The sequence below is a fragment of the Podarcis bocagei genome, assembly GCF_964188305.1.
Source record: "Podarcis bocagei genome assembly, chromosome: 3".
NCBI lineage: Eukaryota > Metazoa > Chordata > Lepidosauria > Squamata > Lacertidae > Podarcis > Podarcis bocagei.
This window is the reverse complement of record NC_138127.1, coordinates 78,873,283-78,884,823: the sequence shown is the minus strand read 5'-3', so window position 1 is coordinate 78,884,823 and position 11,541 is coordinate 78,873,283. Positions and strand designations below refer to the sequence as shown.

Sequence of the window (11,541 nt, the reverse complement as noted above, 5' to 3'; positions counted from 1 at the left end):
GTGCCCTCCAGATCAACCCCACCAAGCATGGCCAATTGTCAGGGAGTCTAACAACATCATGGGACGCAGGTGGCGCTGTGGGTTAAACCACAGAGCCTAGGACTTGCCGATCAGAAGGTCGGCGGTTCGAATCTCCACGACGGGGTGAGCTCCTGTTGCTCAGTCCCTGCTCCTGCCAACCTAGCAGTTCAAAAGCATGTCAAAGTGCAAGTAGATAAATAGGTACCGCTCCAGCGGGAAGGTAAACGGTGTTTCCGTGTGCTGCTCTGGTTCACCAGAAGCGGCTTAGTCATGCTGGCCACATGACCCGGAAGCTGTCTGCGGACAAACGCCGGCTCCCTCGGCCAGTAAAGCGAGATGAGCGCCGCAACCCCAGAGTCGGTCACGACTGGACCTAATGGTCAGGGGTCCCTTTACCTTTACCTAACAACATCTGGAGGTATCATGTAGGCTATTCCTGGCCTGTGCAATAACAGTACAAATTTAGATATGAGCTACAACATTGGATATTCCTTGGATAACCGGAAGCAAAGTCCCAAGAATATGTGTTGTTTGAGTGACATGGACAACCAGGTCAAACCAATCAGTTGTGTATTGATTGCCCAATTTGGTTGCTGATGTCTCCTTCATACTGACTCTCTCTGTGTGTACTATGCATGGGTAAAAAAATGAGTAGAGGTGTAAGGTGCCAGGAATGATTGAGAGGGCCCCCAGCATACCTTTCTGGAGGGGGGGGGGCGCAGGCTGGCCTCCTGTCTGCTGCAATTTAGCATCTGGGTTTTAGATATGGGGTGCATGTAACAAGACGATTAATAATGGAGATCTGTGACCCTGTCTGAAAAGAGAGAGCTTTGCTTCTATTACTCATGCATCTAGTAACTTCCTTTTGGAGGGCTACTGAATTGTGTTGCATGTGGGGCTGCCTTTGAAGATGGTCCAGAATCTTCACTTAGTTCAGAATATGGCTGTAATGCTGCTAATAGGGACTGGATGATGTAAACATATCATGCCAGATCTTTGCTACCTTCACGGAACCATTTCCAGACCCAGTTCAAGGTGTTGGTTTTGACATTTAAGGTTCTTCCTGACTTGAGGTCAGGGTACCTGAAAGACCATCTCTCTCCATATCAACCTACCTTGACTTTGAGATCTTCTTCCGAGGCTCTGGTAAGTGAGGTGTGATAGATGGCTACAGGACAGAGGACCTTTTAAGTGGTGGGCCATCAGTTGTCAAATGCCCTCTCCATAAAGGTTTGCCTGGCACTTTTTTCATTTTGCAGCCCTTTCCACCTGTTTTTGCTTTCAGCTGCTTTTGTTTTCTGTGACTGTTTTTATGTTTTTCACGCTCGTTATAGTAGTTACTGAATCTTAAATTTCTTCTCACAAGCCATCCTTAGAACTCTCTTTATAAATAATAATAATAATAATAATAATAATAATAATAATAATAATAATAATAATTTATTATTTATACCCCGCCCATCTGGCTGGGCCTCCCCAGCCACTCTGGGCGGCTTCCATAAAAACCAAAAATACAGTAAAATATCACATGTTAAAAACTTCCCTGAACAGGGCTGCCTTAAGATGTCTTCTGAATGTCAGGTAGTTGTTTATCGCTTTGACATCTGTTGGAAGGGCTTTCCACAGGGCGGGCGCCACTACCGAGAAGGCCCTCTGCCTGGTTCCCTGTAGCTTTGCTTCTCGCAATGAGGGAACCGCCAGAAGGCCCTCGGCGCTGGACCTCAGCGTCCGGGCAGAATGATGGGGGTGGAGACGCTCCTTCAGGTATACTGGACCGAGGCCGTTTAGGGCTTTAAAGGTCAGCACCAACACTTTGAATTGTGCTCGGAAACGTACTGGGAGCCAATGTAGGTCTTTCAAGACCGGTGTTATATGGTCCCGGCGGCCGCCCCCAGTCACCAGTCTAGCTGCCGCATTCTGGATTAGTTGTAGTTTCCGAGTCACCTTCAAAGAATAGAATAGAATAGAATAGAATAGAATAGATTCTTTATTGTCATTACACAAGTGCAACATTGTACAAAGTGCAACGAAATTGGATGCCATCCCTTAAAACATCAAAAGCAAAACAACAACAACAACCAAACAAACCACATTCCAGCCACACCCACACCACACCCATCAAACTCCCAGGTCACACTATCGAGTTACAGCATTCAAAAAGGCCACAGCCCCACGTAGAGCGCATTGCAGTAGTCCAAGCGGGAGATAACCAGAGCATGCACCACTCTGGCGAGACAGTCCGCAGGCAGATAGTGTCTCAGCCTACGTACCAGATGGAGCTGGTAAACAGCTGCCCTGGACACAGATTTGACCTGTGCCTCCATGGACAGCTGTGAGTAAGCAAGCAAGCAAATAAAAAAAGTGTGAGAGAAAGCAGCAGTACAACAAACCGCAACAGCGAGAGAATTGTTAAAAGAAGCCAAACTCCTGATAATAGAGGAATGCCTTCTTTGCCCCAGAATGACAAAGACCTTGTCAACATGTCCGGGACATCTGAGCCTCTCAAGCAGGCACCCCCAAACCTGGCCCTCCAGATGTTTTGGGACTACAACTCCCATCATCCCTCACCACTGGTCCTGTTAGCTAGGGATGATGGGAGTTGTAGTCCGGAAACATCTGGAGGGGCGAGTTTGCCTATGCCTGCTTGAGAGGCAGAGGAAAATGCCACAAGGTCTCAGATCAAGTGTGAGGAACTTTTGGCCCTCCAGATGTTGGAACTAAAACTCCCATCATCCCTTGCCATTGGCTATGCTTGCTGGGGCTGATGGGAGTTGTAGTTGAGCAACATCTGGAGGGCCACAGGTTCCCCACACCTGCCTCAGATGATGAATGTAGTGAGCAGGCAGACTCATAGGGGTGAAGATGATACTCCTAATACTAACCTGGCCCCATGCCATTTATCTAATGACCCTCATCTTTCATTGTACCTGAACATTGGAAATTAATTTTCTAGTGCTAGTCTTCAGCTTAGACAGTGAAAGTAGTGGTCCAACCTAAAATCAGTTCAGGTTCCATCGTTCCCCACCCATAGTGGTGGTTAGCAGCTGCTTCTTTTATCTCAACATTTGTGCTAGGATATCAGTCTACAGTTCTGCCATGGCATCATTACCTTAGTTTAACATAATATGTCCGATTAGGTGGAAGTAGCTGCCGATACAGCCAGTGCTTAGAAATGCTTTGGGGGTTTTTAAAAAAAGAAATTATGTACCATTGCAAGGACATTACTGTGTGGAGAAAGGAAACAAATATGAATAGCAAACACACTTTAAGAATCAATTTGCACTACAGTGCTGCAGACTTCTCATCCACGTTCTGTGTATTCTTATTGTAGAGCTGCTTCAGAACAAAATGTTTTTTTTTACAGATTATCCACAAACCATCTGCTGTCCCCCCCCCCCCATCCATATTAATGTGGATGATAAACATTCAGGTGTTGGAGGAAATGTAATACAATACTGTACAAATGACAGTGACTGTTTCTTCAAAGATATTGTTTTGCAGTCTAAAATCCACTGGGTTACTGTATTGAGAAATAATTTAATCTCAACATTTGTAGGAAGAAAGGGCTTTTGGGTGTAAATTGGCAAACAGACCAAATAATGTTACTGTATTCACCAGATTCCAGCATAACTGTGAAGCCTATTATAATTTGCAATTGTTTTCCTCCAGTTAATGAAATCTAGTTAATGTGTTGTACTGAATGATCATTAATAGCACTGCTTCTAGCAAATAATTTCAGGCTAGTTTATTAATTTTTTAGCCTTGCCGCTGGATTTTTTTTTAAAATGCTATCATCCCCATAAGGCAAGAAAAGAAAAGAAAAAGCAGCAGCATACCTACTAAAAATAAAACTTCCTCCTATGAACTAAAAAATATATTATTTGCAAGTATGCCTTTTATTAGGGTTGTCATATTTCAAAAAGTAAAAACCAGGACAATCCGAAAATTGTTGAGCTTTTTAAAGGAATACCTGTTTTATGGAATGTACCTTAGAAATAATCTTGTCACTGAAAGGTGGCATAAAAACATTCCTTAAATTAAAATTAAGATACATAAATAAAATAAAATTCATTAAAAAAAAAACACCTCTGCAGATAAAGGTCTGGAGTGCAGATCTTGGTAAGCTTTGCACCAGGCTACAACGGCGATCTGATTCTGGTACAGATAAGCTGGGGGGGGGGGGGACTTGTCAGTGGAAGGAGACATGATCACAGATGGGTTGAAGATCAGGCAAGATCAGACTATAAACCAGAGCCAAGGCAATAAATGACCTTTAAAGCCCTAAATGGCCTTGGCCCTGTACGCGGGTGGCGCTGTGATCTAAACCACTGAGCCTCTTGGGCTTGCCGATCAGAAGGTCAGTGGTTTGAATCGCTGCAATGAAGTGAGCTCCCGTTGCTCTGTCCCAACTCTTGCCAACCTAGCAGTTCGAAAGCACGTCAATGCAAGTAGATAAATAGGTACTGCTGTGGCAGGAAGGTAAATTGTGTTTCCGTGCGGTCTGGTTTCCATCATGGTGTTCCATTGCACCAAAAGCTGTTTAGTCATGCTGGCCACAGGACCCAGAAAGCTGTCTGTGGACAAACACCAGCCGGCTCCCTCGGCCTGAAAATGAGATGAACGGCGCAACCCCATAGTCACCTTTGACTGGACTTAACCGTCCAGGGGTCCTGTACCTTTACCTGAAGGAGTGTCTCCATCCACATTGTTCAGCCCAGACACTGAAGTCCAGCTCCAAGGGCCTTCTGGTGGTTCCCTCACTGTGAGAAGTGAAGTTACAGGGAACCAGGCAGAGGGACTTCTCGGAAGTGGCGCCCGCCCTGTGGGACAACCTCCCAGCAGATGTCATGGACATAAATGACATGACTTTTAGAAGACACCTGAAGGCTGCCCTGTTCAGGGAAGTTTTCAATGGTTCTTTTATTGTGTTTTTAATATTTGGTTGGGAGCCACCCAGAGTGGCTGGGGCAACCCAGTCAGATGGGCAGGGTACAAATAAAACAACAACAACAACAACTGAGATGACTTGGGAGAAGAGTGGGTGTTTTTTTAAGGACTTGAGGTGTCTTCAGTTGTATTGTGAGGTCACTGATGGTACTCAGCCATGGAAGGTGTCCCTGCAGTCTAGCACAGTAAAGCACATTCAGCCACTGAACTCTGCTGGTGAGGTAGAAGAAAAGCAGGGCATGTGACAATGGGTGGCAGTAGCTGCCAGTATGTTGCTGGGCACTACAGTAGTCCTATTTGAGCAGAGCAGCAAGAATTCTAAATTTCAGCAGTGGCTCACTAAAAAGTTTCATTTCTGCTGCAGGAAACACACAGCATTGCAAACATATCCTGGGCAAGGAAAATGATTAGTTATATCACTGGAACTTGTTCAGTTTTGAAGGACGTTGACTCAATAACATGTTGACTCTGACAAAAGTACATCAACTTATGAAAGGTTGGAGAAAAGGAAATAGGAATCAGATACTTATTGGATACTTGCAGAAATAACAAAAATACTGGGAAAACCTATTTAAAAATATCTCTCATGGTCAATGTAAACCAATAAATATACAGAAAGAGAACCTACACAATTGACACTGACATAAAACCCCCACGTACGTACCAAGTTGACAAAACGACAAGAGTTTACCTCCCACCCTCCACTCCTGCCTTTGGATATCATATTGCTTTACATTTTACTTTGAACGTAACCAAAAGATTGTAACCTGATCAAGAAAAAAAATGAGAGACATTGCACGTTCTTTGTAGTTCATGAAAATCTTTAATAATTTTTTTTTAAAGCATTGTTAGGCATTTCAACTTTCAAATAGAAGAGGAATAATAATAATAATAATAATAATAATAATAATAATAATAATAATAATACAAGAATTGTTGGGTATATTCAGCGGGGACAACCAAGGCTTATTTTATAAGCATTTAATTGGTTACTGGCAGCGATAATATTGATAGCTAGAAACTGTAAAGTTCAAAAACTGACTTTTGTAGCAGACTGGTGGCCATTCATCTAGCACATGAACAAAGACTACAGGACAAACTGTGCCTGCCATATTCCATAATATATGGTTGGGTTGACATTTTCCTTTATATTGATATTAGCAGCTTTCAGTCTCTTTCCACTTCAGTGCTTGTATGAAATTTGCTATTATTGTCTACATCTGAACTATGCCTTCAGGTTGGGGAAAAGCAGGGTGAGGGGGATGTTAAGTTTGTCTTCTTTTCAACAAAACCACTTCTGGCACAACAAAACACTGTGACGGAACCCAGAGTGCACGCAAACGCCATTTACCTTCTTGCCACAGCAGTACCTATTTATCTATTTGCACTGGAATGCTTTTGAACTGCTAGGTTGGCAGGAGCTGGGACAGAGCAATGGGAGCTCACTCCACTGCGGGGATTCAAACTGCCGACTTTCTGATCAGCAAGCCCCAGAGGGTCTGTGATTTGGACCACCGTGCCACCCACGGAATAGGGATGACCATCTTAAGGGTCTGCAATAATTCTAATACAGTAGTATTGTGAGCAGTTAACAAAGGATATGGTTTTTCTATTTTTTTTAGCAAAGGCATTTATACTGGTTCCTCCATCACCACATCCCTACTGCAATGTAGTCCTCTGCAGTTCACAGGTCAATAACGTAAAGCAGGCATAGGCAAACTCGGCCCTCCAGGTGTTTTGGGACTACAACTCCCATGATCCCTAGCTAACAGGACCAGTGGTCAGGGATGATGGGAACTGCAGTCCCAAAACATCTGGAGGGCCAAGTTCGCCTATGCCTGACGTAAAGCATAACTGTGTCCTGCCATTTTGTGTTTGCTTTTAGGTACAAAATGGTGGCCTTCTGTTCGGTGGCTGTTCTTGCTGGGAATTCAGAAAGGTCAACCAAGGAAACTGAAATGTAAGGGAGGCGTTTGGAAATCTAGTTACTTGTCCCCAATTTCCTGTTTCTTTTTCCCCACTAACAGCGTTCAGTCACTGACTTGCACACTCCTGCACTTCTGGTTGGCTAGAACATTGGATGGGTGAGTTAAAATAGTGTATGCAGGTGAAGCAGAGCAAGCAGAGGAAAGAGAGATATACAAATCAGAAGAAGGAAGTTACAAAAGAGAACTAAAACAAGAAGCAAGAAGGCTGGAAGCAGAGCTGTCAGTGAGCTGAAAGAAAGGAATGGCTTTATTGCCAGAACTTTATTGCTAGGTTTGGGGGGAGTATTTTGGGGAAAGCCAGAGCTTAGTAACTGAGCACCCACTTTGCATGCAGAAAGTCCCAGGTTTGATCCCATGCATTTCCAGGTAAGGATGGGAAAGACCCGTGTCTGAAACCCGGGGGGAGCCACTACCAGTCAGTGTCTACAATATTGGGATGGATGGCCCAATGGTCTGACTCAGTGTAAGGCAGCTTCCTGTATGTTATGTCTTGGCTAAAGTAGAGAAATGGTAGACATATATCAGTAATGATTACATTAATATAATGAATAAGGTTTAGATGGGTGCATTCCCCAACATATGTTATTTTCTTAATAGTTGTTATGGCTAACTATTAAGCTCTTCTGAAATCTGTTTCCTCCCCTATAAATATTACACTAACTGTGTATATATCCCCTATAAATATTACACTAACTTTTCCAAATCTATTAGTAAAAGAAACCCCTACATTTTAAATTTGGTCTGATCTTATAATTTTCACCCCAGGCCTAGAGAGAGCCCTCTTGGTCAGTAAAGGAAGTCTGTAAAAGATAAAGCTGTCATGGAGAATAAAGTGCAGTTCAGCAGAGGCAGGCTGGAAAAATAGACAACCACTTTGCTGTGGGGAGGACCACAGGAAATTAAGGGTCAATCAGGGGCTAAGGCCATGTACATCTTAGGGTATTGAAATGCAGCAAGGGTGTCCCAGCCCCCCGCTGCTGTGTTTCAAGTCGCATTTCATATACCGTATATAAGTTTCATTAAATGTTCTGTTTTACAATTTAAAGTAGTCATTTCTACATCCTTAAGATATCAATGACTTCCCTTCTTCTCTTTCCATGGTTCATTTTATATACCATAAATCCCTGCATATTTTACAGAAACCATACCATTCAGTATTCCATTATAACATCCATCGTAACTTATTTACACTGTTGAATTTATCTTAATGCTGCCAGCATTTTCAGCTGTACACAGTGATTTCCCATATAGTCAATAAACATTTCCCAATCTTCTCTAAATGTATGTTCTTATTGTTCTTCCAAGTCCCTTTCTATGTTGCTGTTCACACCAGAGAGGGGGTGGGGATGCCTTCCCCAGATGCCCATTACCCGATTTGTTTCCCCTCACTGACCTCCAATTCACTGAAGTTGTCTTCTGCACATGTACAACGGCTGCCTGAATAATAATAATAATAATAATAATAATAATAATAATAATAATAATAATAATAATTTATTATTTATACCCCACCCATCTGGCTGGGCTTCCCCAGCCACTCTGGGCGGCTTCCAAAAGAATATTAAAATACTATAATACATCAAACTTTAAAAGCTTCCCGAAACAGGGCTGCCTTCAGATGTCTTCTAAAAGCCTGGTAGTTGTTGTTCTCTTTGACATCTGGTGGGAGGGTGTTCCACAGGGAAGGCACCACTACCGAGAAGGCCCTGAAATGTACGCACCTCACCTTGACCATCGCTTCGATTTTCTAAACACCTGGAAGCTAGTTTAAGGGAAAGAGCATTTCTCAAGAAGCTGCGGGATACTTATGGATTGTGGCTAATGTCGTGTGTATCTGGTTTCAGACTGCAATGGTAGTGGAGTAAGCAGTAATGTGCACACAGCCTACCGTAATTTAGCTGATTTGTTACCTTTTCCTCTCTCCCAGGTTGTAGGCTCCAGTGCACACAGTCATGGGTATAAATGAGTTTTTCCTTTTGCAGTGTAGCCTGACCGTTCTGGGTAGCTGGAGAGAAGTAATTCACAAGTGTACATCATTTACTACCTTAAATCTCTGCCACATCATCTAGTTGCCTTTCCCAATTCCCCAGTTCCAACAGTTTGCAGTGGAGGGGAGATGGGGCAACCTTTAGCCCTCCAGATAAAAGCTACCTTATATTGAATGAGGCTATTGCACCACCTAGCTCAGTATTGACTACATTGACTGGTAGCAGCTCTCCCAGATTTCAGACATGGAGTCTTTCCCAGTTCTACTTGGAGATGCTGGGATTGAATCTAGGGCTTTTGCAGGCAAAGCAGAACCACTGAGCTACCACATGCCCCCAACTCCCACCAGTCCCTGCCGGCATGGCCAGTGGTTGTGGATGGTGAGAACTGTAGTCCAACAACATTTGCAGGACCACAGATTTTCTCCCGGTGCTCTCATGGGCTTTGAAGTTGCAATGTGTCCACCCCCCCATGCCACCTTTCTCAAATGAAGTCTGGGGTGAGTTGCGCGGGTGGGAAATGTGGGGTTTTCAGCCACAGATGTATGGACGGCGAAGGCGATTTGGCACTGTCCACCACCACCACGAGGTCAGCTGGGCATAGACCAGCAGTGGGGCACCGGGAGCCGACCAGAAAGAGGACTTGCATGGGCGGCCACGTGGTTTCCTCGGGGCTTTCGACAACTCGGGAGTCCGTGTGTGTGTGTGCGCGCACAAGTTGGAGGGGGAAGGCGAGGAGGAAGCTGCGATGCGAGAGGAGCCCACAGAAAGTCCCCTCCTCGCCGGCTCGTTTGTGCTGCTGGAGGTGCGAGCCAGGAGCGAGATCCGTATGTATGAGTGTGTTTGTGTGTGTGTGAGAGAGTCCAAGATCCTTGTATCCAGAAGCAGCAGCAGCAGGTGGACTCTCTTTATTCCCCCCTTCAAGACAAGCAGCTGCTGTAGCCGGCTAAGGAAGGAGGGCTCTTCCACCCCCGTCGACTATGGAGAGAAGGCGGGGATGCGACTGAATCTTCGCCGCGGGTCTGAGGAACAAAGGAACTCCTGCTGAAGCAGGAAAAGAAGCGAGGGAGCCCCAGGCGCGTTGCTTCCCCGCCACAGAGCCGCTTCCAGGCAGAAAGAGAGAGAGAGAGAAAGAAAAACCTATCTCCTTAGCGCGAGAACCAAGATCGAGGGAGGCTTCCATCCCGCTCCCTTTCTGCCCAGATCCTTTCTTTTATGGGCGCAGCGAAACCCGGAGCTCCGAAGAAATCCCCCTCCACTAGCCATGGCACTTTCCGGGGTGCGCCGGGAACTTGGGCTTGGGATCCCCGGGGTGCTCGCCGCTTGCCGGACCTCCTTTTTTCGGCACCTTCTCTTCATCCGGAATGACTTTTCCGCCTAGCCCACTTTGACTCGAGTTTGTGTGTGTGAGAGAGAACGGGGCACTTGCGCTCTCCGCCTTCCCGGGAGCCGGCGAGCTTTTTCCAGCCATCCTGAAGGTTTCAAAAGCTGCTCCCCTCCTGGATGCCTGCTGAGGGGCTGGTTTCCCGCTCAGGGTGGGAGTTTTCTGAAGTGAGCTTGTGGCGGCCTCCCGAGAGGAAGGAGCTCTTCCCGCCTCGAGTTCCCGAGGAGGCGCCTTCCTGCCCGGGCTGAGTGCATGCGCGCCAGTCCCACCAGGCTCCTCTGCTCCCGCCATGGCCTTCACGTTTGCTGCCTTTTGCTACATGCTCTCCTTGGTCCTGTGTGCCGCCCTCATCTTCTTCGCTATTTGGCATGTGAGTAGCTCTTTCCCGCAAATCTTCCCCCTACTCACTCTCTCTCTCTCTCTCTCTCTCTCTCTATCTATCTTACACGCACACAAATTCTACTTTCCACCATTTCCAGTCACCTCTTCTCTTTAAACAACCTTACATTCGAAGCAAATTCTTCCATAGCTGTCAACTTTCCCCTTTTCTTGCGAGGAATCCTATTCGGAATAAGGGAATTTCCCTTTAAAAAAAGGGAAATGTTGACAGCTATGAATTCTTCTCCTCAAAGAATTCAGGGCATTGCCGTTTACCCTTCGCAGAGTTTCAGTTCCTAGCAACCCTTAGCAAACTACAGCGCCCAGAGTTCTTCGAGGGACAAAAATGTGCTCCAGATGAGTTTTGAAGGTATGCTGCACATGCAAGCCTTATTCTTGTTCCTCATAGATAGTTTGCACTTGTGTCAACCTGGTGCTTCCAGCATCTGGAAATCCCATCTCCCATCAGCCCTGGCCAATATTGCCGATGGCCAGGGGCGATGGAAGTTGTAGTCCAAAAATTTCCAGAGGAAGGCTGCTTTGTGCAAGACATGCTTATCCCTTCATGACTGGAACATCTGGGAGAGCAAAGGCTACAGCTTTTAACATCACCTCATGGGCAATGCTTTCCAATGGGGACAACTGACACATCCAGGTGCTGGTTGTCAGGGGTGTACAGAAGCTCCCGCCCCCCATTTCCAGTGACTGGATGCAAGGGGTAGTGGAATTACACAGGCTAGCTGCATCTCCAAATGCAGTGCGGTTCCCAAGCATGTCCCCCACCCCCAGACCACTGGAACATTGGTGATGGTCTTGGTTAAGGTTACCAGACGTCTCC

The 11,541-nt window shown here is 45.6% G+C and overlaps 1 protein-coding gene across 2 annotated transcripts in view; it reads left to right on the top strand.

Annotated features, from left to right (window-relative positions):
* The first annotated feature begins 9,345 nt into the window (after window positions 1–9,345).
* The window catches only part of CNIH3 (cornichon family AMPA receptor auxiliary protein 3), a 66,433-nt gene continuing 64,237 nt past the window's right edge, over window positions 9,346–11,541 (top strand). The window contains exon 1 of one of the 2 annotated variants that reach the window (XM_081186505.1): window positions 9,346–10,695. In XM_081186505.1, the coding sequence (XP_081042631.1) occupies window positions 10,615–10,695 (81 nt within the window). In that variant the 5' untranslated portion in view covers window positions 9,346–10,614. The remainder of the gene's footprint in view (window positions 10,696–11,541) is intronic. The other variant, XM_081186506.1, reaches the window with a different exon arrangement.